Here is a 25,684-nt window from a genome sequence, read left to right as displayed (position 1 = left end):
AGTTCTCTGAAAAGAAAGCTAACTGCTAAAAAGGCCAGATCTGGGAAAGTGAGTTTTTAACCAGAAAATAGAAGTTTAGGGTCAGTTAGATGGGAATCTTATGAAACCACGCAAATGGGTCCACCATATACTCTGCTAAAACAAGGCTTGCTAGTGATTTGGCCAGTATTTTTCTCAACTGAAAGAACTTAAAAATTGAAATTTTTATTGTAAAAGCTTTGTAAGTTATTTTAGCCCTGTTAGAATCTCAAGTAGTAACTTAATTTGCCAGGTTATATTTTACTGCTCTTTCAGAAGTAACAATTTACTTTCATGATATTTGGAGATTTACTGAACTTTTATGATACCCTTTGAACGTCCATAGTCTCTTCAAATTTACTGTAGATAAACCCAGTCAATTCTAATGGATTTTAAGGTATTATACTGGGTATTACAAGTGCTTATTTGTTCACTGTTTCTTGATGTCATTCTGGCCTGGTTTATAAATGTTATACAGTGGAACTTATAAAGCCCTTGATTGTCCTTCCTGTCAGAATCTGATATTTTTAGAGAACTCAGCAAAGAACCTTTCAGTTCAAATCTGAGTCACAGCCCCAAAATAATATAAATAAGTAATTTTTTTTAAAGAAAATAACCTTATCAAATTGTTTCACTAGAGAGATGAGGAAATCAAGGTGAAGACATTAAGGCAACTTCCCCAGTTATTTAATAGAACAGGTTTCCCTCTGCACTTTTCATCCCACTTTGGTTTTTTTTTTTTTTTATCATGAAGCTATGTAAATGAGCCCACAACAAGAAACAAAAAGACATGAAAGTTCATTCTTCATTTTATTTTCATGTCCCAACAACTCATCTCAAATACTAAATTCAAAAGAAAAACTGTAGTTCTCCTCAGTATTAGCACTAATTTATGGTAAACAATCATTTCTTTTAAATATCTAACTTGTTTTACCCTTCATTTTGCAAATTAAAGCATGTATTTACATATTTATATACAAAAAACTTCAAAAACAAATTAATCCAAATCTGGGTCCAAGAGTTTCCACTTTCGAAGTGGTATGGTACTATGCTATACACCTCCTCTTCCAGAAGTCTCTTAGGACTTGGTAAGTTCCAAATATTCATTCACAAATCGTTCCCCTTTAAGCTTAATGAACCATATACTTCATTTCTGAGTAAATGAGAGGAAATATTACAGAACACGCTTTGTACAAAACAGCACCACTACTGAGAAGAGCTCGAGGTTTTGTAATCCAAGGTTCCGACTTAAAGCAAAAATATATAGCATAGACTGCAACAGCAAAGAAATGTCCAATTAAAACCAGAGGGTTAGGAGACAATCTGTAATAGAAAAAAAATACATATTGGTAAGACTCAGAAACTAAAATTTACTCCAAAGATTCCAATTACATATAATCTGTAAAGCTCAACAAACAGCCTACGTTTTTTCACCCAAGCACCATAATTCTGTATCAAACATTCTGTATTTTAGAGGACTTCACAAACATGTCTGCATGTTAAGTTTGATGGCAGGAGCAAACTCCCCTGCCCTTTTTTAAAAAAATATGTAAGAAAAAATACTTAGACTATATCCCTTTCAGAGAAGCTAGTAACTCCTGTAACTCTAGTTTACGTAAGTCATATATTTTTGGCTGTTTTGTTTACTCATCCTGAGATACCATGCTAAAATACCTAGATGGCCTGGTCTGTTGGGATGTAGGGCTTTTAAAAATATCAGTATTAACATTCAGATTATAGACTAATGAGAAATGACTCAAAGGATCACTTTGCAGATGAGAAATAACTCGAAAGATTTCACTTTGTAGACTTTCCAGGAATAGCTCCACATATGTCTGTATGTTCAAAACTAATATGGGGTTGTATAAGTCCCTGTACTTCAATGAAACTGATTTCTCAATTAAATTTTCTCAATTATTCCTGGCTCCCAGAGGCCAGAACATATGGATAAATCCATAGGCAAAAAACAAGCTTCTATTTTAATCAAGGGTTACAGCTTCCTCTACCACCACCTTAAACTGCTGTTCCCAGAAAGAAAACAGCACTAAATATTGCCTTTCTTCATTTCTTTGGGCCACCTTCTCATTCGGATACTAATAGATAATAAAATATCAAAATGTGTAAGGAAGAAAGATTTGCAGTAATTCATCAACTGAACAGTCCTAAGAAAATCTGGCAGATTTGTATCCTCTGTGCCATCACAACTTACACAGAAAGCAGCCCAACAGGACCCGCAACACATTCACCACCAAGTTTGAAATAAAGGAAACAGGCTTTTCTTAGTTGATGCAGGGAATCTAAAATAAAATTGTAAAAATAATCAAATATGTGTACACACTTATGTAGGATCCTAATGATATATCAGAAAAAATGAGAACAAACGCTACATCTTGCAGATAATTTTTAAATATCTAGTCCTAGAATTTCAACTACCAGGATTTCTTTTAAATTCCATAATCAGCATTATGGAGAGTAATACAAATATGAATAAACTTCTTTCTGTTAGTAAATAATTACTAATATTTAGGTCTTGGAAGAGTCGTTTAAAAGGTACTTCCTTGATTTCGCTGTTAATTCATTAAGTGATGCAAAATACTTTGGAAGCTCTTTTTAACACAATTCTAGAAACCAGATTCCCAGTCTCTAAGATGCCCAACCAGTATCTCTAAGCAGTAAATTATCAAGTGAAAAGAAGAGCTGTGAGTAGCGATAAATAGTAATTCCTTATATCTATAAAGTTTTTATACCTTTCAAAGTAACTCATAAAACCCTCACAATATCGTATAATCAATTGATAACCTTTTTAACCATTTAGAATCAATGTTCTGTTCAGGTATGCCTAGATTTTTCTTTACAACAGATTTTTAAAAAGTAAAGGATGCAACAGGTAAACTTTTGCTCCAATAAAGGTCTTTCCTCCTCCAATCTTGTAACTTTTAAAAAATGTTTTGTTGGTAGATTCAAATTCATAATGTAAGAACTCAAGAAGTCAGAAAAGCTTAGAAAGAAGAGCTCAGAAAAACTCTAAATTTAGTTCTTTTTATTTGCCCAAAACTCTAAACTTAGTTCTTTTCTTTTTATTTGCCCCAAACTCTAAACTTAGTTACTTTCATTTGCCCAACCAGCCATTTTAACTTCTATGCCAATTTAGCAAGAGAAATTTGTTTGGAAAAATCACAACCAGTGAGACTGGTGGTTTTGTGGGGGTTTTTTTGGTTGTTGTTCTTTTTTCCTTAGGAAGAGTTAATGGTTATAGAAGCTACAGAAAGCATTTTTATACTGTATCATCTTTTGTAATTATAACCACAGCACTTACCACTAGGGCCTTGTATGATCTATACAAATAGCTATGCTGCAGATATACTAGAGTAATGGCATTTGAGTCAATATTTATTCTTGAAAACTGAAAAACCTAGTTTCATTAACCTACTATTAAACTGATGTGTACACTGCTGTGGTGAGGAGGTGGCACAGTTGCCTTTTCTCCTCCATTTCTTTTAATTTTTTGTTTGTTTGTTTTAGAAGATGGAGTCTCACTCTGTTACCCAGGCTGAGTGCAGTGGCACTTCATATAGCTCCCTGTATGTAGCTCACTGTAGCCTTAAACTCCTGGCCCTAAGTGATCCTCCCACCCTGCCTCCCAAATAGCTGGGACTACAGGCACACGCCACCATGCCTTGCTAATCTTTTAATTTTTTGTAGAGATGGGGTCTTGCTTTATTGTCCAGGTTGGTGTGAAACTCCTGGCTTTAAGCGATCCTCCTGCCTTGGCCTCCTAAAGTGCTGGGATTACAGGCATGAATCATCTCGCCTGGCCTCTTTTCCTCCATTTCTAACACTGCTTCTGCTAAGTTGTGTTTTCTATAATATATATATTGACCATGACCTCTCTATAATATGGAAACAGAAACAAAAGCACCAAAATAGTCCAAATAAGTAAAGGGTGAACGCATTGTTACTTGTGCTTTTTAACAGGGACAAGATTAACAGCTCGTATTCATTTTATAAAATACTACGTTAAAAAGAAATTGAAACTAGTGTTAGGAAGAAAAAGACTATTGCCTTTTAATACATGGCCAAAAACACCTTCCATCACAATCTTGTGTGTGTGGGGACATGAATGATCTAGTCTGCACCAGAGGAATTCAAAATAATGAATATGTTACTGAGGCAACACTATTAATGTTGTCTAAGGAAATTCCACTGCCTTCCAAACTAAAACTAAAGTTTCCCTTCCAAACTAAAACTAAAACTGTTGCTCAAAATGGAATTTTTTAAAAAACTACCAACTTGGGAGTTAGCAAACTCAGGTAACATCTTTATTTCTGGACAAATCACTAACTTTTTTATTCCTTTCCTATGCTAAAAATCTGCAATTGAGAAATACTCACTAAAAAGTGCTACACTTACCATCTGTGGCAGAAAATAATTCATAAAGAGCCTGAGCAAGAATATTCACGACAAAGGAATGAGATGCTTTTCTTTCCCAGTAAAATGATTTTTTGGCCTAAAAAAGAAATAGCTCATTTATTATATGGCAAGGATAAAAAAGCACAAACTGATGTTTATAATCCCCTCAAACTGACATTTATCCTTCTAAGGACTATCTGCAAGTAATGTTGCCTTATGTTTATCATTTACAAAAAAAAAAATCACCTTCAGAGCAATGGGTTATATGACACTGAAGCTAAATTTACAGCCACCATGAGCTAAGTGGCCCATAGCAATCCAGTGTTACATAATATTCAAATTTAGAAATTCTCTATGATTCGCAGGTTGCATGTCAGGTTCTTCAAGCCTAAGCAAGATGCCTAAGAGCTATTATAAAGCTCAGGTTCCTTAGTACAGATCTCCCCATCAGAGCCCCACTGCTCTTAACCCTCAGAAATAAATCTATTTTGAGACATTTTGGTCAAAATAATTGATCTTACCTCAAAAATAGCTGCATCATCATAAAGGTCAGGGATGCCCTTTAGCAGTTTTCTCCATAGTTTTATATCTTTAAAAGCAACAGTCATTCCTCCACCAGTAAGTGGATGCCTCATATTGTATGCGTCTCCCAAAAGAAGAACACCTATGAAGAGAGGTAATGAAGATTTTATCTTAGAGCATCACTTGAGACAAAAAGAAAGACAACTCAATGTATAAAGATTACTGATGTAAGCTACTAATAAGAAAAATGTGAAAATACATGGAAACAAATCATGATTAAAATTTGCTGAGGCAAAAATTCAAGAGTTGTTTGAATCAATATTGGGTACCTAATAGGTGGCCAGGCACTAGGGATACAGTAATAACAAGAGTGTGGTCTCTGCCCTCATGAAACTCATATACACACCTAATGACAAGTCCAACAATGTCAATACATTTATAAGGCTGCCTTAAAATTAAAATATGAAGAAAATAAAAGGAATCTACAGGTATCCAGGCATCTACAGGTATCCAGGCATAAAAAGCAAGTCCTCTGGCGATCATCCTCCTCCCACACAGGAACACTAAAATGAACAACTGTCCACAAAGGAAAGCACCTTCATAAGAACCAAAAATCAGCTTGGGTACCAGCTTGGCCAGTGGGACAGAGCACCAAGGGGGTTCCTGGGATCCCTGATTCCAGGTCTGGGCACGTGGACAGCATTTTTGGATCCATCCTGGGTGACAGGGGAGCCCACTGTCCTGAAGGGAGAGACCCAGGACTAGCGGTATTCACCACCAGCTGACTGAAGATCCCTGGAGCCTTGAGTGAACACCAGACGCAGCCAGGCAGTACCCACTGCAGGCCTGGGGCAGTGGTGGCCAAAGGGAGAGGCTCCTGCTTGAGGAAAGGAGAGGGAAGAGTGGGAAGGAATATGTCTCGAGGCTTGGGTGCCAGCTCAGCTACAGTAGAATAGAGCACCAAGTAGATTCCTAAGGTTCCCAACTCCAGGCCCTGGCTCCTAGATGGCATTTCTGGACCAGTCCTGGGCCCCCAGGAGCTCACTGCCCTCAAGGGAAAGGCACAAGCCTGGCTGGATTTGTACTGACTGTAGAGCTCTTGAGTCTTGAGGGAACATCAGCGGTGACCAGGCAGTCATCGCCACATGCCTGGCGCAATACCCAGTGTTGTACTGGCTTCAGGTCTGACTCGGCACAGGCCAGTGGTGGTGGCCACAGGCACACTTGTGTCACCCCTCCCCCTACCAGTTCCAAGCAGCTCAGCACAAAAGGACAGACTCTGTGTTTGAGGGAAAATAAGGGAAGAGAACCAAGAGTTCTTTTCCTGGTAATCCAGGGAATTCTCCCAGATATTACCCAAGACCACGAAGGCAGTACCTCTACGAGTCCGCAAGGGTCACAATGTTAACGGACTTGGGGTGCCCCCTAATGCAGATACGACTGCTATGTCCAAAAACTTAGATCACAACACTCACTTCCCTTTGAAAACTTAGAAAGCCTTCCCAAGAAGGATGGGTACAAACAAGCCCAGACTCCGAAGACCACAATAAATACCTAACTTCTCAATGCCCAGACATTGACGAACATCCACAGGCATCAAGACCATCCAGGAAAACATAAACTCACTAAATTAACTCTGATAAATAAGGCACCAGTGACCAATCCTAGAGTAACAAGAGATGTGAGCTTTTAGAGAATTCAAAATAGTTGTTTTGAAGAAGCTCAACAAAATTCAAGATAACACAGAGAAGGAACTCAGAATGCTATCAGATAAATTTAACGAAACAACTGAAATTAAAAAGAAGCAGAAATTCTGGAGATAAAAAATTCAATTAACATACTGAAGAACACGGCAGAATCTCAACAGCAGAACTGATCAAGCAGACGAAAGAATTAGTAAGCTTGAAAACAGGCTATTTGAAAATACACAGAGGAGACAAAAGAAAAAAGAATAATCAAGAATGAGGCACACCTACAAGATCTAGAAAATAGCTTCAAAAGAGCAAATCTAAGTTCTTGGCCTTTAAAAGGAGGTAGAAAGATCAGGGTAGAAAGTTTATTCGAAGAAAAAATAACAGAGAACTTCCCAAATCTGGAGAAAGATACCAATATTTAAGCACAAGGCTACAGAACACCAAGCAAGGATTGGTGATTGATTTAATTCAAACAAGACTAGCTCAAGCCATTTAATAACCAAACTCCCAAAGGTCAAGGATAAAAAAAAAAAGATCCTAAAGCAGCAAGAGAAAGGAAACAACAAACAATGGAGCTCTAGAGCAAAAGATCCTCCCACCCTGCCTCCCAAATAGCTGGGACTACAGGCACACGCCACCATGCCTTGCTCATCTTTTAATTTTTTGTAGAGATGGGCTCTTGCTTTATTGTCCAGGTTGGTGTGAAACTCCTGGCTTAGTATGTCTGGCAGTACATAGTATCATTGTGCTTTTGTATGTTTCCTATGGAAACATACAGTATGTCTGGCAGCAGACTTAGTGGAAATCTGACAGGCCAGGAGTGAGGTGCAAGACACACTGAAAAGTGCTGAAGGAAAAGAACTTTTATCCTAGAATAGTATATCCAGAGAAAATATCCTTCAAACATGAAGAAGAAATAAAGACTTTCCCAGACAAACAAAAGTCGAGGGACTTAATCAACACCAGACCTTTCCCACAAGAAATGCTGAAGTGAGTTATTCAATATGAAAGAAAAGGACATTAACGAGCAGTAAGCAATTACATGAAGGTACAAAACTCACAAAAGTTAAAAAGCAAGGGGGATAAAGTTAAAGTGTAGAGTTTTTATTAGTTTTCTCTGCTTGTTTGTGGAATCAGTTGTCATCAGTTTAAAATAATGGGTTATAAGATATGATCTGCAAGTTTCATGGGTAATTTCAAATCAAAAGCCTACAAGAGATAGGCAAAAAAATCAAAAGCAAGAAATTAAAACATACTACCAGAGAAAATTACCTTCACAAAAAGGAAACAGGAAGGAAGAAAAGACAGCAAAACAACCAGAAAACAAATAACAAAATGGCGATAGTAAGTATGTACTTACCAATAGTAACATTCAATGTAAATGGACTGAACTCTTCACTCAAAAGGCATAAAGTGGCTTAATGGATTTTAAAAAAGAACCAACGATCTGTTGCCTAAAATAAACACACTTCACCTATAAAGACACACAGACTGAAAATGAAGGGATGGAAAAAATATTCCATGCAAATGGAAACCAAAAAACAGCAGTAATGATACTTACATCAGTAAAATAGATTTCAAGACAAAAACTATAAAAAGAGGCAAAGAAGGTCATTATATAATGATGAAGGGGTCAATTCAGCAAGAGGATGTAACAATTATATATGCATCCAATACCGGAGCACTCAGACATATAAAGGAAATATTATTAGAACTAAAGAGATAGACTCCAATACAATCATGGCTGGAGACTTCAACACACCACCTTCAGCACTGAATAGATCATCCAGACAGATAAAAAACAAAGAAACACCAGACTTAATCTGGACTACAGGCCAAAGAGACCTAACAAATATTCACAGAACATTTCATCCAAAAACTGCAGAATACACATTCTTCTCCTCAGCAAATGGATCATTCTCAAGGATAGGTCATGGGTAGGCCACAAAACAAGACTTAAAAAATTCAAAAATCAATTGAAATCATATCAAGTATCTTCTCTGACCACAATGGAATCAAACTAGAAATCAGTAATATGAGGAACTTTGGAGACTATGCAAACACATGGAAATTAAACCATATGTTCTTGAATGACCAGTGGGTCAATGAAGAAATTAAGAAGTAAATACAAAAATTTCTTGATAGAAATAAAATGGAAAGACAACATATACAACCTGTGAGACACAGCAAAAGCAATACTTAAAGGGAAAGTTTATAGCAGTAAGTGCCTACATCAAAAAAGCCGGAAAACGTCAAATAAACAACCTAACAGTGCTCTTAACCAGAAAAGCAAGAGCAAACCAAACCCCAAATTAGTAGAAAATAATAAAGATCAGAGCCAAAATAAATGAAATGAAAAAAATACTAAAGATAACAAAATGAAAAGTTGGTTCTTTGAAAACATAAAATCAGCAAACCTTTAAGACAAACTAAGAAAAAAGAAAGAAAACCCAATTAACTCCTTTTCCTATTCCTATGTCAGCAAATGGCTGGCAAAACTATCTACGCCAGAAACCTGGAATTTACATCAAGAGATTTCATTCTCTTATTACAATATCCAAATCATCACCATGTTCTGTACATTCTACATCCTAGATATTACCCAAATTTATTCATTACTTTTCATTTTACAACCCTAGTTCTGGCCTTTTATCATCACTGACAGAATAATTAAATAATCTTAGTATATGTTTTACTGGACTTTCCTCCAAACCATCCTCCACAAAAATGTCAGAGTATATTCCTGAAATAAAAGTCTAATCACACCACTGCCTCATTAAGAAAATTCCGTTTACAAAAGTATCAAAAAAGGTAAAACACTTAGGAATAAATTTAACAAAAGAAATGCAAAACTTATACTCTGAAAACTACAAAATATTGTTGAAAGAAATAAACCCTTACCTTTCAGTCAAGGGAATTCTGACCACAATGACAAGAAAATTCACTGGGGAACAAATACTCTTTTCAACAAATGATACTGGGACAACTGAATATCCACACACAAATCAAGCTGGACCCCCTCCCCTCAACAGACAAAATTTAACTCAAAATGGATCAAAGACCTAAACTAAAGAGGTAAAACTATAAAACTCTTAGAAGAAAATATAGGAGTAACGGGCCAGGCAGGTTGGCTCACACCTGTAATCCCAGGACTTTGGGAGGCTGAGGTGGGTGGATCACCTGAGGTCAGGAGTTTGAGACCAGCCTGGCCAACATGGTGAAACCCCATCTCTACTAAAAATACAAAAATTAGCTGGGCATGGTGGCGAGCACCTATAATCCCAGCTACTCGGGAGGCTGAGGCAGGAGAATCGCTTGAACCTAGGAGACGGAGGTTGCAGTGAGCCAAGACCATACCATTGCACTCCAGCCTGGGCGACAAGAGCGAAACTCCATCTCAAATAAAAAAAAAAAAGAAAAAGAAAAGAAAGAAAGAAAATATAGGAGTAAATCTTTTTGACCTTAGATTGGACAAAGCCTTCCTAAATATGGCATTGGAAGCACAAGCAACAAAAGAAAATACAAACATGAAAATTTAAACCATTTGTACTTCAATGGAAACCATCAAGAAGAATGGAAAGAAAACCCACAGAATGAGAAAAATTTTGCAAATCACATACCTAGTAAGGGACTTGTATCTAAAATATGAAAAGGACTCTTGAAACTCAACAACAAAGAATTTTTAAATCTGCCCAATTAAAAAAAAATGCAAAGTCTAAATATACATTTCTCCAAACAACAAATGGCCTATATGCATATGAAAAGATGTTCAACATCATTATCTAAGAGAGAAATGCAAATCAAAAGCACAATGATGAAAGGCCTAGTTCACACCTACTGCGATGGCTATGCACACAAAGATAATACAAGTGTTCACTCACTGACAAGGATGTGGAGAAATGAGAACTCACACGTTGCTAAAGGGAATGTAAATGGGACAGCTATTTTGGAAAACAAGTCTAGCAGCTCCTCAAAAAGTTAAACATGAATTACTATATAATCCAGCAATACCACTCTTGGGTATATACCCAGGAAAAATGAAAATATATGTCCACACAAAAACTCGCACACAGATGTTCATAGCAGCATTGCTTGTAATAACCAAAAAGTAGAAACAACCCAAATATCTATCAGTTGATAAATGGCTAAACAAAATGTAATACAGCCATACAATGGAAGATTATTTGGCCATAAAAACAAATGAAGAACTGAAACATGCTACAACATGAATGAACCTCAAAAGTATTGTGCTAAATGAAAAGCCAGTTCCAAAGGGCTTTACTATACAATGCGTTTAGGAAACATCCCAAATAGGCAAATCTAGACACAGAAAGTAAATTAGGGGTAGCCTACGGCTGAGTGTTGGGAGGAAATGGGGAATGAATACCAATGGGTTTCTTTGGGCAAGACAAAAATATTCTAAATTTGATTGTGGTGGTGATGCACACATGTGAATATACTAAAAAAATCACTGTACTGTATACTTTCAATGGGCAAACTGAATGATTTGTGAATTACACATCAATAAAGTTAGTAACAAAAAAACACTTCAAATGACTTTCCATTGTCTGAAAGATTAAATGTTAAACATATATCCTATCTGTCTACCACTCTGACACTCACCCTATGCTCCTGCCATAGGAAACTACTTGAGTTCCTTGAAAGTGCCACCATTTCTCATCCCTTGGCAGTGTTATTCCATCTACTTAGAAGTTCCTCATCTTACTGTCCACCTCATGAACTCCCACTCATCCTCCAGGTCCAAGGTCCTTTGTTTCCACTGTTTCCTGAACAATGTCCTCCCTAACTACCCCTCCCACTTCACAAGCTTGCCTCCCTGCTCTGCACACTCCTTGACACTGAATCTGTGGGTTTTATTACAAAATTTATCAACAGTGTTGTAAAATTATCTGTCTACATTCCTAAGCAGAAAATTGCCTTCTCTAGGTCAAGGTCAGTTTTTTACCTGTTGTTTCCCTGACTAGCACAGTACTTCTATACACTCAATGTTAATAACTAAATAGATCATAAAACTAATTTTGGTATTAATAATGCACTAATCCACAAGTAACAAACTATCTGTCCCAGATGTTACTCGTAACAGTATAAATGTAATCATGTATTTGTCATTTGGAATATTGATTCCTTTATAAAATAAGCCCAAAAAATAATACCTCGTTTGTTCACTGATGAAGGAGGAAGGAAGCTTGCTGGCATGGACCTCAGACGAGAATTCTCAGTGGCTTCTAAGAATGGTTCTTTCAGGTGATCTGCAATCAATCCCACCCACCCAAAGAACTGGGTTATAACACTTCAATTTCAAAGTATCACATATTTTCTTATCAAGTATAAACAAATGCCCACTATACATCTGTTATGGTTGTTACATATATCCCTTGTGATAAATCAAGAACTAATTATTTCATTAATAAAATTATTCATTAAGCACTTAGCTATTAATGCTAAGGAATGACGAAGGAATCTAAGAAAACATTAATATAAACATACATACAACTGAATGAAAAAACAATGAGGCAAATTCAGATGCCATGAAACAGGGAGAAAACCACCCACCTTTCTTCCAAATGTTAACAGACTACTGTCATATTTAATATTTAATGTATTATAATCAATATATTCTGGTAATAATCAGATGAAATACACTACTAATTCACAAACAGCTGGAGGGTATGTACACTAGAGAAAGAATTTGATTTGGAAGCGTAGGCCAGCCCTACCTCGCTGAGCTTCAGTTTCTTCATCTATAAAAATGAAATGGTTGGATTAGCTCATCTCTGAGGTACTTGCAAGCAAGCTTTAAATTTCTGTGCTACTTATATAGAAAATGAACTGTCATACAATTCCCAGTGTAATCTGGGAATAGAGTAGCAGAAGCCTCTGTTGAAAATTATTCCATTCATAGAAGGTAATCTTGGTAATCTAACTAATATTAATATAAACCTACCAATGGTTTCTCCCCATAATTTCAGGGCAGTCTGCTCCAATTAACCTCTGGATTGGAAAAAAAAAAATAAGAAAAAGAAAAACCACCACATTTACAATAAAAGAAAAATAAATGCTAAAAATATCAGGCAATGGACAACCCTTTTCATAAAAATTCATAATTTCCCCATCTGAAAGCTTCAAAAGTGGCTTAACTAAATGAAAATTTATTGAAATGTTTCCATGTACATGTTGAAAATGTCATTATTTAAAATCTAAGTTTACCCACTTCATTTCACTTCATTTCTGTTAATAATTTGTTACTAAAGTAGTTTCACTTAGTTTAAAAAATAACTTGAAAAAAAAACCAGAATATTTAAACAAAATGTACTTATACCAAAAACAGTTTCCTATTACTCTAATCATATCATAATTGACAATCAGGGTTTCCCTTCAATTTTATCAAAATTTTCAAATTTTTTTTTACATTTCTTTCCTACATCATCCCATTCTCAAAAAAAGATCCTAAATACTGTACCATGAAAACTTCAGATTTGTGAAAAAGTAATTTTTATTAATGTTTTTACAAAGCTATCTAAATTTCATGAAGCCTTTCTATTCAACTCAAAACTAGTATGACCCTGAAGATCCCTTACAATTCTCATGTTCTGCGGACAGGACATGTCTGTTCAAAGAGGCAGACAGACAGACCTGATATCAACCCTGGTTCTGCCGCTACTAATAGTTTATACTTGGAGGAGCTAACTAATCTCTCTGAACCTTAGTTCTCCCGTCTGTAAAATGAGAATAATGATAATGCCTACCTCACAGAGTGGTTACATAGATTAAATGAAATTGTTTGCTAAACACTTTATAGTAAGTATTCAAGAAATGGCAGCTATCATTACTACAAAAACCAAGCACAAAATATTCAGGTATAAGAGATATTAAAGAATTCAGAGACAGATTCCTGTCCAGAGACAACCTTAAAAAATACCATATACGCCAATAAAAACAATTATTTTTAAAAACTATGCTATTACCTGACAAAAACATATTGAAACTTGTTTTTTTTTTTTTTTGAGATGGAGTTTCGCTCTTGTTGCCCAGGCTGGAGTGCAATGGCATGATCTCGGCTCACCACAACCTCCGCCTCTCGGGTTCAGGTGATTCTTCTGCCTCAGCCTCCCCAGTAGCTAGAATTCCAGGCATGAGCCACCACGCCCAGCTAATTTTGTATTTTAGTAGAGACGGGGTTTCTTCATGTTGGTCAGACAGGTCTTGAACTCCCGACCTCAGGGGATCCACCCACCTGGGCCTCCCAAAGTGCTGGGATTATGGGCATGAGCCATCGTGCCCGGCCGGAAACTTTTGTTTAATTTGGAGTTTGTTTTGCTTTTTTTATGTGCTAGTTTAAGTAGTTGAGTTCCAGCATATCTGGTTGACTGGATGAATGTTTCACCTGCCATCCTTATCTCTGGCCTATTTTAGACACACCTTTTGTAAGAACTGAAGATGCTATTTCTTACCAGGTATTTGTGGGTAAATTTTTTCAACCATGTATTCTCTTAAATTCCTCGGCATTTCTCCTCTAACGTCAACAAGTACTCGAGTTTCACTGGATGAAATCTGGTAGATGAGAACTGGACTCGGGTTAGCTAAAATAAGTTCAGCATGATTTGCTTTAAACTGTGGTGCATTCTAAAAAAAAAAGAAAATGTTTTAATAATTTTCAAATTTCAAGTTTATTTTACTGAAATTACAGTAAGACACTCCTACAGTACCTTCATAAGAAAGCCAACAAAATGAGATGATACAGAAACTTTATTGGAGATCAGGCTTTTCCTGAACTTGGAGAAAAGCCCATCTGCAACAACAGTCAATGGAGCGTGGAGTTCCTGTAACAGAAATGAAGACTACTCAGTTTAGTAGTCAGAAACACACAGTAAAAAAAAGCCATTCTTAAAAAATGTGCATGAAGAGATTTAAATATATTATCAGATAGCATTATAGAGGGTAGCTGAAGGTAATACTATTGAAGAAACTGTTAGGTGGGCTTCAGATAAAGCATGAGCAGTGTTTAGACACTTCCTCTGAGTCGCTGAGGATCATCTCCCTTTGCAGCCCTCTCATGTAAACCCTCTGGGATTACTCTCCACTTTGAAAGACAATGGGGGAAACAACTACAAGGCAGGCATGTAACACAGAGCAGTGAATCTCATTACAAATTCCAGGGAATAGCCAGATTCTTTCATTCTAAAATTCTCTAACTTCATATAGTGCTTTTAGTCAGCAGCAAGGGCTTAGAAGAATTTTTGTACAAATGACTACATGTATTTGTAATACTACGACATAAGCAGAGAAAACATTCCAGTCACCTTCATTAGAGTACAATTTCTAAGAGGTGGTAACCGGAAAACATTCCAGTCACCTTCATTAGAGTACAGTTTCTAAGAGGTGGTAACCCTATGGGGAGCAGTCCAGAATTACGTGTTTTTTACTACAATAAATTTTTTTTAAAAAAAGGATAAATTGGCCTGGCATGGTGGCTCACGCCTGTGATCCCAGCACTCTGGGAGGCTGAGGTGGGAAGATCACCTGAGATTCGGAGTTCAAGACCAGCCTGACCAACATGGAAAAACCCCATCTCTACTAAAAGTACAAAATTAGCCGGGTGCGGTGAAACATGCTTGTAATCCCAGCTACTCAGGAGGCTGAGGCAGGAGAATCGCTTGAACCCGGGAGGCGGAGGTTGCAGTGAGCCGAGATCGTGCCATTGCATTCCAGCCTGGGCAACAAGAGTGAAACTCCGTCTCAAATAAATAAATAAATAAGTAAAATAAAAGGACAAATTGTTCTGAAAAAGATTCACTGTTGCCTGAGTTAAATTGCTCATTTTATCTGAATCATTTCTTTTATGTTGAATCTTGCCTTCTTTCCCCTACTAGTTCCCCTCTGCTTCTCTGCTGATGTATATTACTCAGTTTCAAAAGTATTCATATTAGTTCTGTTTAAAAAGCTTTTTGCATAGCCTTCTGAGGTCCTCTAAACAACAATGTGTTGCAATCTGAAACCTATCCTATTGCACAGGACTTAGAAATAACTCAGTCCATTTGAAAAATAACACAGGCTGAGTATCTCTAATCCAAAAATCTGAAATCCAAAACTTTTTGAGCAGCAGTATGACAAAGAAAATACTCATCGGATCATTTGAAATTTCAGATTTTCGGATTAGAGATGCTCAACTGGTACATATAATGCAAATATCTGAAGAAAATAAAAAAATCTCAAAACATTTCTGATCCCTAGCATTTCAGAAAGAGATACTCAACCTGTAAATTGGTACGCCTACTTTTTTAAAGCGGTCAGTGAAAAAGAAGGAAAAACAACATCTCTTAGAAGAGGTAACATTTGGTATCTCTCACCTTGATATCTCCAGTCTCTTTATCTTTGTACTGAACTCCCATCACAGCATCATCTTCCTCTAGTAACTGTAACACAACACCTTCAATAAACTTTGCACTAAAGAATAAAAAAAATATATATTTCTAAAGCAGCACATTTCAGCAATTTAAATTAAATTCCTTATCTCCAGTTTATCCATATAAACTGGACATGCATGTGTGTACAAACACGTGTCCAATGTGTGGTTTTTATTTTCTAATTTATCAACATTTAATACATATTACTAATGTAATGATTTTAAAAGTATCTTAAAAAGTAACATTGGATTTTTATCTTAATTTGTTAAAAAATAAAATATAGGCAGAGAAACTTTACATACCCTCATACATCGATACACAGAGGGGAAAACAAGAATTGGAATGCATCCTGCAAACTGTTAAGAGTAATTATTTCTGGCCAGGCGTGGTTGCTCACGCCTGTAATCCCAGCACTTTGGGAGGTCAAGGTGGGCGGATCACAAGGTCAGATCAAGGCCATCCTGGCCAACATGGTGAAACCTTGTCTCTACTAAAAATACAAAAATTAGCCAGGCGTGGTGGCGGGCACCTGTAATCCCAGCCACTCAGGAGGCTGAGGCAGGAGAATCGCTTGAACCCGGGAGGCAGAGGTTGCAGTGAGCAGAGATCACGACACTGCACTCCAGCCTGGGTGACAGAGCGAGACTCCATCTCAAAAAAAAAAAAAGTAATTATTTCTAGTCAGAACAGGTAATTTTTATAATCTTTATATTTGGGAGTATTTTTCCATTTTCTTTTCTTTTTTTTTTTTTTTTTTTTTGAGACAGAGTCTCGCTCTGTCACCCAGGCTGGAGTGCAGTGGCACAATCTTGGCTCACTGCAACCTCCGCCTCCTGGGTTCAAGCAATTCTCCTGCCTCAGCCTCCCACGTAGCTGGGACTGCAGGCGCGTGCTACCACGCCCAGCTAATTTTTTCGTATTTTTAGTAGAGACGGGGTTTCACCATATTGGCCAGGCTGGTCTCGGACTCCTGACCTCGTGATCTGCCCACCTCAGCCTCCCAAAGTGCTGGGATCACAGGCATGAGTCACAGCACCTGGCCATATTTTTGCATTTTCATACAGTGAACATACTCTTCTTCCATGGATATCAAGTCTTTTCAGTCCAGAAGATAAGTCCACTTACTTCTTCACTTGCTTTGTCAATACTTTAGTCTGTGTCAATCACATGAGGGTTCTCATGCTTAAAACTTCTTCAATTAGTGTTTTAAAGGTTACTGGTAAATATAAGTTAATAATCAAGAGAAGAAGCCAGTCCTAACAGACTGGGTCTTTAGTGAGAATGAAACAGGGATTTCTCCTTGCAGTTTTATATCCTGACTTCTAATAGAAAGTATCATAACCACAAACCTAAACTCCAAAATGTGCACAAATGGACTTATGCCTTAGTTACAAATATATCCTCTAAATTCCAATCACATAAAAATATATAATTTTCATTTAGTCAAAGGAGAACTCTTCATAGTTCTATGTCAAAGGAAAATTCTCTATATGATATTCTTAACAAAAGCACTGAATATCTAACACTCTTCTGATAGTTTAATATACATATGTTCTAGACTATGCCCCAAAAATTCATTAAAATTTATAAAATCTTATTTGTACAAAGGTCAAATTTAAATGTATTAATTCTTTAGTAATTATATATTTGAAACTGTGGTCTTACTTGGGCTCTGCCATAGCTGCTTTCCGGAGACTCATGATGAATCTTCCGTGATGGAAAGCTCTTCCACTCTGCACTTGATTGTTTTCTGACAGGGGGAAAGGAATCTGAACCTCTGATTTGCTTTCCTGATCATGAATCATGTAACCATTTACAGCCTGGGCATCAAGACCTTCCACTGTATCTGCAAAACAATTGAGTTCAAAACAATCAATTCTGTTAACACACCCAGAGTTAAACTAAGAACCAAGGAGGACATACACACATCAAAAATGACTCTCTGCCTTCAAATCTGGAGAACTGAACTAATATAACTATTTCAGAAACCATGATGCTTCTGGAGGTCAATGAGAGTCTTAGCAAATCTGTAGTATCATTTAAAGATAACAACATAACTATTTCAGGTCTGTAATTCCACTTCACTTCAGCAAGAAAATGCAACATGAAATAAACCAATCCTCTCCTGAGTAAACCTATTCTGCCATAAAGACATAGGGACACATTCAGTCCTTCTTAACACTTTTTTTCAATGTATGAATATGTAGATTTGTCACCAAAAAGAAATAAAAAAATAAAACCAGTATGGAAACTCAAAAAAAACCCCAATTTATATATAAAGACTGAATATATGAAAAAGTAGATTTTCCAAACCAAATGGAAAGGGTAGAATTATCCCCAACTGTTGATGATTACATACTATCCATCAAAATTGACTCAGGACAAACTGCAAAGAACTTTTTAGTACATCAAATAATTTAAATGGCAGCAAACAAAACACTGAATTCATCAGAATCATGTAAAAATTGCTTTCTTAAATCTAAAGCAGCAAAAGAAGTTGAAAAAGAAAAAACTTTCAACAGAAAATATAACTAAGTGCCAACTGAAAATTAGAAAGTTTAAAATTAATTTTAAAAATAAAAGCTAAAACAATACTTTGGGAAAGACATATGAAATAGAAAAAAAGATTAATATGTGTATACATAATAAAATTTACTCATTAAAAACCACTGGAAAGATATTAAGATGCCAATAGTAATGGACAAAAACATGTATGGATGATTCATATAAAGCAATACAGAAACAGTGAACAAATCAGAAAAAATGTTCAAGTGATAAAAAAATCAATTAAGTAAAAATTAAAACAATACCATCAAAATCACTGATGAGATTATGATAAAACTGATAAATTCATATATTACTGGTGATACTATAAACTAATATTATATTTTAGAAAATATAACAATAATGATCAAGAACCATGAAGACATTAGCATCCTTCGATGTAATAATCTTAATCTTGGAATTCCATGTAAGAAATTCATCCTAAAGATATATTTAATAATCTTTAAAGTTACATGCAAGAATAGGTTCACTATAGTGTTACCTAATAAAGGGTAACTGAAAATAACCTAAACATTCATCTAAGTTTGAAAAGTGAAGTATATTATGAAGTCAACTGAAAAATTACTATGCTTGGGCTTAAAATGATAATGACAAAGAATGGTTAACAGTATTGGAAATACATTTATGTCAAGTGAAAAAGTGGCCTCTAGTATATATATTAGTGACATAAAATGTTTAAATATGGTATTGACTAGATGTTTGTGTCCTCCCAAAATTCCTAAGCTAAAACTCTAATCCCCAATGTGATGATATTTGGAGATGGAGCCTCTAGGAGGTGATCAGGTCATGAGGGTAGACTCTCATGATAAGATAAGTGCCCTTGGAAAAAGAGACAGGGGAGGGCTTGCTTCTTTGTCTCTCTCCCACCTTCCCCACCCCACCCTACCCCACCACCCCATCCCCACACAAAGTAGGCAATGAATAAATATTTCCTAAATGAATAGCCAGTGCTTAAAAAGCACTGGTTGAATGGATGAATGGTGCTTAAATAAGATTCTACGTAATAACACTGTAACAAGTATACAATACACTCTCCACAAATGACAGTTCCCTTCACCTTTCACAAAATTTAATGCCCTCATTCTAGGATTTATCAGTCCTTAGTTTTGACCATTACAGTCTTTTGGCCATGTTGTTATATCTCATTAAGTCTAATTCACATGTGATCATACTATTAAACGCTTATTTTATCCTTTGCTCTCATTTTCATGCAAATTTGTTGGTAAATGAGTATAGAAAATGTTATAAATGAAAATAAAATGGAGTACCTTCTTACTGGTCATAGGATGGTCTAAATGAAGAGTGCTTGTTTACACCACGTAACTCTCCTGAAAATCAATATGAACCTACCTCCAAGACCAAGGTCTTTGAGAACATGATAACCACCCGGCTGCAGGAATTCTCCAACTATTCTGTCAGGCTCTTTTAAGTCTCTCTCGATTACTGTCACCTTTCTTCCATCTCTGGAAAGCACTGCTGCCAAAGCAGAGCCAAGCACGCCAGCTCCCACGATGATAACTTCTGGGTCATTTTGAGAGGATGTTGATGTAGAGGCAGCTGCTCCTATTAAGGTTGTTTCTGAAATATTGGTTCCTTTTCTGCGCTGTTTTAAAAAAAAGGTAAACTATGTATCCAAATCTGTTAGATTCAAATCATGCTACTACCATGTAGACACACTGGACTTTCGCATCCTGGGCTAAAGCTAGATACTAAACATTATCAAACCAAACAAATTGTTACATCTTAAAATCTAGATAATATATAATAATCAATGATATCAAAATATTCGTTAAATAAAAGTGTGTCATATTATGCCAATAAAATTAAATATTTATTGTTTTCTAAACATGATATTTGGAAAATGTTATACATACATATTTAGAAATCCACACTGGGCCGAATATAATAAATGCTCATAAGGGACTTCAAAGACTTCTTATAGGGCAAACTGTATCATTAATAACTAAATTCTTCAAATATATCCTGGGAATCAACGAGATGCAAATCACTTACAACTTCTGATTTGACTTCATCTTACAAACTATTCAGCACCTTTTAGATATCTTCTTTTTGTTTGTTTGTTTTTTGTTTGTTTGTTTAAGATTGAGTTTCACTCTAGTTGCCCAGGTAGAGTGCAATAGCGCAACCTCCGCCTCCCAGATTCAAGCAATTCTCCTGCCTCAGCCTCCTGAGGAGCTGGGATTATAGGCATGTGCAACCACGCCCAGCTAATTTTGTATTTTTAGTAGAGACGGGGTTTCTCCATGTTGGTCGGCTGGTCTTGAACTCCCAACCTCAGGTGATCCGCCTGCCTCAGCCTCCCAAAGTGCTCTGATTACAGGCATGAGCCACCAAAAATTTAATGAAAATTAGATATTTTCATTATTCATCTTTATTTTCTCTTTCTGGATTTTCATTTGAAAAATCTATCTCAATTTAATACCACTTTTATATGACAAAAGGATTGTCAAATCTTGCCTACCAATCTATTAATTGAAGATTATCTAAATAAAATTACAAGAGAACAAATAACTCATACTGACCTTTAGGATTTGACTTGTTTACAATTTTGGCCCTTAACATATAAGCACATATTTAATTTATCCCTCCTTTTTCCCCATCCTGATACTCTAAGAGATCCTAGTCAAACAGTTGGTCCCCAAAAAAGCAACAAGGAAAAACATTAAACCTATCACTGGCTGAACTGACAGCAAAACTTTAACTTTGATCATAAAAACATGCAAAGTCTTGTTTTGAGAGATTTATGACCACTGAGAATAATAGTGCACACTGGCTTTTTAAAATGAACAATTCAGTTTTGTAGTATTTCTCCTTGGTAGGTAGATTCACACATTTGAATACCTTTCAGATACAGAATTGCAAGGAATCACCTTCCTTGAGTTCCCTGACCTTAATGATTAAGGTAAGACTAAATACCATTTGAAGGGGTTTGTAAAAAATTATCAAGCAAAAAAGAAGAAGACGAAGCCTAAAATCCTTTAGAGCTTTACTCTGTGATTCTAACATCCATCCAACATTCTTTTACCTCTATAATGGACTGGGAATTAGGTCTATTCCTTTTTTTATATAATTTCTCTTAGAAAAATACTTTTCTGTCCTTTACTACGGAAAGATGTCAATATTCTACTCTTCCCATTAGTATGTCTTAATGGCCAGAACTGACTATATTTAAATTACAGTAGAGGGCAAGACAAGCCCCTCTTGTCATCTTAACCAAAAATGTGTTTCTTCATAAGTTTTTCCTGTTTTATACACACACACACACAGACACCCTGAAAGGAGAGCTCTGGAGGAAAACAGGCATTGCAGAGCCTCATCAGTAGAGTAAGCACTAATGGGAACTTAGTACTCAATAGATCACAATCTAACAACTCCCTGGTTCAAAAAAAAATAAAGACAAAGCCTGGGGCATTCACAAAATGGAACCAGTATTGATTGCTGATAACCCAATTTTCCTACTCCAAAATTTCTCTACACAGCATGAAAACAGGAATAGCATTCCAGCCACCTGAACTACAGCTCAGTGACCTTAAGTTGGGAAATGATCTCAGACCACAATACGAAAGAGTTCAAATTGAACATTAAGGATTCCCTCTCCCTCCTTTCCCATTCCTCAAACCCATTCACCATGTCACTGAACTAAGCGCTACTCAGAAGGCTCATCCTAAGAGATGTATATTACCTCTATACTAGTATTAACAGCGACTATCATCAGGCGGTTATTGACTAGGTATTAACTACCAGCAAGGGTGGTGCCATTCCCAGCTAATGGAAGAGGTAACAGATTCTCACAGAAATTAAGCAATTTGCCAAAGATCTCACATTCAGAAATGGTGGCGCAAAAATTTAAAAAGCAAGTGTGGGTTTACTGCTATAGTCTCTTGCCTGATAGTCCTGCTTCCATTCTTGTACCCCTATAACCCATTCACCATACAGTAACGGCAATGTTCTTTTTAAAAAGTAAAAGGCCGGGCTCGGTGGCTCACGTCTGTAATCTCAGCACTTTGGGAGGCTGAGGTGGGCGGATCACTTAAGGTCAGGAGTTCGAAACCAGCCTGGCCAACATGGTGAAACCCTGTCTCCACAAAAATACAAAAAACAAACAAACAAACAAACAAACAAACAAAAAAACTAGCCGGGAGTGGTGGCATGCACTTGTAATCCCAGCTCCTTGGGAGGCTGAGGCACGAGAATCGCTTGAACCAGGGAGGCGGAGCCGAGATCACGCCACTGCATTCCAGCTTCGGCGAGAGAGCGAGACTTTGTCTCAAAAAATAAAAATTAAAAAAAAAGAGTAAACATCAAATAATGTTACTCCGATGCTTAAAATCCTCCAGTGCTCTTGAGAGAACTCTTGGGAAAAAGTCCAAACACTCATTGCCAACATGCCCTAAATGATCTGGCCCAAACTACTCTCCCCTCATCTCCTCCCAGTGGCCGCCTCTGCTTCCTTTGCAGGAATCCCAACTATACCTGTATTTGAACAGCTGGTCTTTGCGTTAGGACATTACTGCAAGCATTTGCTCAATGCTCCAATATTCGGGGGAGGAGGACTTTGAACCCAATGCCTCAAATTGTTGAGCATTTTCCTTCTGCCTGCTTTTCAAACTGTTCTGTCACTTTCCCCCGTCAGCTGTCACTTCTTACAAGTACTGGCCTTACCCGCAGCAGCACGTTTCTTTCTCCCTCAGGCACAAATCCAATCCTTACCCAAGAATTTTTAAAAACTTTTCCATCATGGAAAGTGGTTGTTCTCCTCCTTCAAAGTGAAATTCTAATGTTTCATTCCATCTTTCATAATCAAATCAATAACCAACCTCCATCTGAGGCTCAACCAATGCTAAATGAAACGAATGTTTTCATTCATTCTTAAGGTCAAAGATGTAACCAAGGCACAGCAAAGAGTTTAAAATAAAAAATACATGAGAATTTATACAAGCACTAACCTACCTAGCCTTTTGCCCTTTAAATAAAACTTCCATTTGGGCGAACCCAATCCTACTTCTACGTAAGACATTCATCTGCCCGCTTTGAAATCAACCTACCCTCCTGGCCTCCAGCTGCTCCTTATTTTCTGATTCAGGGGGGGACTTGGCCCAGAAGAAGCCAATGAAAGGCAGGGCTGAGAGAATATCCGAGAAGAGGGCGAACTGGGAGCCGCTCCGCTGGCGCCCGAGGAGACCCCCGTTTCGGTGGCGACAGCGGTAGGAGAGCACCAGGCCCAGCGAGAGGAACACCAGCACGCACAACAGGGCCTCCCTGTTGGCCAAAGTGACGAAGTCCCCGCACTTCTTATAAAAATAGGTGAAAGTGGCAATGCCCAGAAAAGTCCACATGGTTCCAAGGCTTCTTTGGTGGCACCGGTCAAGGCGGAGATTCTCTGCTTGGGTGGGTTTAAGGTTCTCCCCAAAATGCGGTACCCAGAGGAGCACGGAGAGCCGGCCAGACTCCAGTCAACAGCGTCCCAGGACGAGAAGTCCGATCAGACCAGTTTTTAAAAATCATATAAAGTTAGTGTAAAAGTATGTGAAGCCAAGTTGTACAGGACGTAGAAAGCAGTATTTAAAAATCGCCTGCCGGAACAGCTCCCGAGCAGACTCGCTCCTCCTCGCCCAGGCAATCCAGATATTCCCTTTTTTCTTTTTTGATGGTGTTCCCTGGGCGGTTGCTGTGAGTGATGGATAGATACTCTTCTGATACTGGCTCTTCGTGCTAATTTCTTTTCCCACCAACAGCAGGTGCCCTTTCAGAAGGGAATGGGAGTGAAGGGAGGGTCACAGAAACACCTCTGCACTGGGGGAAACGCGGTCTCGCCTCAGGCGACAGCGACCGGAAGGCACAGGGGCTGCGGGCCGGCGCGGGCTCAGAGGCTTCTTTTTCCGCGGACGGCGACGCTGCACAGGCCAACCTCGGAAAAACGCCTGCGCCGCCGCCTTCTCCAACAAAAGATGGCCTCGGACTCAAGAGTGCGGCTCCAGGGCAGTGCAGCTCCAACCTCGCGACTTAGAGGCCTCCCGCTTCGCTGACCCCCAAACTCGCCAACTGCGACTTCGCTTCCCCACCGATGAAAGGCGGTTTCCAGGGGACCTCCCTCAGACGGCGGCGGCGGCTCCCGACAGCCTCCTCACCAGCATCCCTCACGGGCGGCGGCTTTCCCCAGCGCTGCGCGGCCGCAGTAACCAGAGTGATCGTCGCGCGCCCCCGCTCGCCGCCAGGCTCCACGCGCCTCAGCCGCCCGGGATGGCTCGGCCCAGGCGAGGGACCAAGGGGCGGGGCTCAGGCGCGAGTCCGCCCGTCCCGCGCACTCCGCGTGCTGGCCCCGCCCCCCACCCTGCTCTCGCAGCCGCCTGCCAATGAGGGCGCGCACCGCGCGGTAGGCCGAGATGGCGCTATGCCGCGTTTGGCCAATCGCAGGCGCCGCAGCCTGCGCGGCGACGCCCCGAAAGGCGCTAGGGCGATGTTGCGTGGTGTGGGTGGGGGCGTGGGGATGGGCGCGGGCGGGCTCCTGCCGGGGTGGGGCCAGGGGTCGCCTGGGATGCGCTCCGGGGCCGGGGCTGGGGCCGGGGCCGGGGTCGGGGTCGGGGTCGGTTCACCGCAGCAGCTCCGTCTCCTGCGCCCTCCCTGGACAGAGGTGTGCTCGCTTGGAGAAGCCTGGGGTGATCCGCTGCCTCTGGTCGGAACGTTTCCATTCATTCCGCTAGCACTTATTGCGCGCTTATGATGTGTCACTCCCTGGAGTCCGAAAGAGGAATCAGACACAGCTTCCCTGCCCTGTATATGTGGAGAGGGCGGAAGGGAAGGCCGTGAGTGCGTGGGGAGCCTGACATTCCAGCTGAAGCTGGAAGAATGGGTAGGCGTTTGCCTTAAAAGGAAAGGACACTCCAGGTGCTCAGGTTAGAGATAGACGCATGCGCCCAGCCCCTGTTCTCTCAAGACCAGAAACGTGGGGGTGGGGGCTCGGAGGCAAAAAAGTCAAATAGTCGTGTCATAGGTATCCTGAGAAGGGGGTGGTTAGAGAGGGAGCCATGG

At 38.6% G+C, this 25,684-nt stretch overlaps 1 protein-coding gene across 3 annotated transcripts; it reads right to left on the bottom strand.

The window, feature by feature from the left end:
- Positions 1-811: 811 nt before the first annotated feature.
- On the bottom strand, positions 812-24,927 carry SQLE (squalene epoxidase). Of its 3 annotated transcripts, none has more exons than XM_025394198.1 (11): positions 23,701-24,927; positions 19,985-20,237; positions 17,735-17,915; positions 16,013-16,109; positions 14,372-14,485; positions 14,117-14,288; positions 11,819-11,914; positions 4,950-5,092; positions 4,429-4,525; positions 2,228-2,315; positions 812-1,341 (listed from the first exon to the last, which is right to left on the bottom strand). In XM_025394198.1, the coding sequence occupies exons 1-11, from the start codon at positions 23,989-23,991 to the stop codon at positions 1,149-1,151; spliced, it is 1,725 nt and encodes a 574-aa protein (XP_025249983.1). In that variant the 5' UTR covers positions 23,992-24,927; the 3' UTR covers positions 812-1,148. The 3 variants fall into 3 exon arrangements, with proteins under 3 accessions (XP_025249983.1, XP_025249985.1, XP_025249984.1); XM_025394200.1 differs by having other exon boundaries at positions 24,784-24,920; XM_025394199.1 differs by having other exon boundaries at positions 816-1,341; positions 4,425-4,525.
- Between the last annotated feature and the right edge of the window lie 757 nt (positions 24,928-25,684).

Source organism: Theropithecus gelada, chromosome 8 (genome assembly GCF_003255815.1).
Source record: "Theropithecus gelada isolate Dixy chromosome 8, Tgel_1.0, whole genome shotgun sequence".
Lineage (NCBI taxonomy): Eukaryota > Metazoa > Chordata > Mammalia > Primates > Cercopithecidae > Theropithecus > Theropithecus gelada.
Note: the sequence above shows the minus strand (reverse complement) of the source record. Positions and strands in the feature narration are given on the sequence as shown.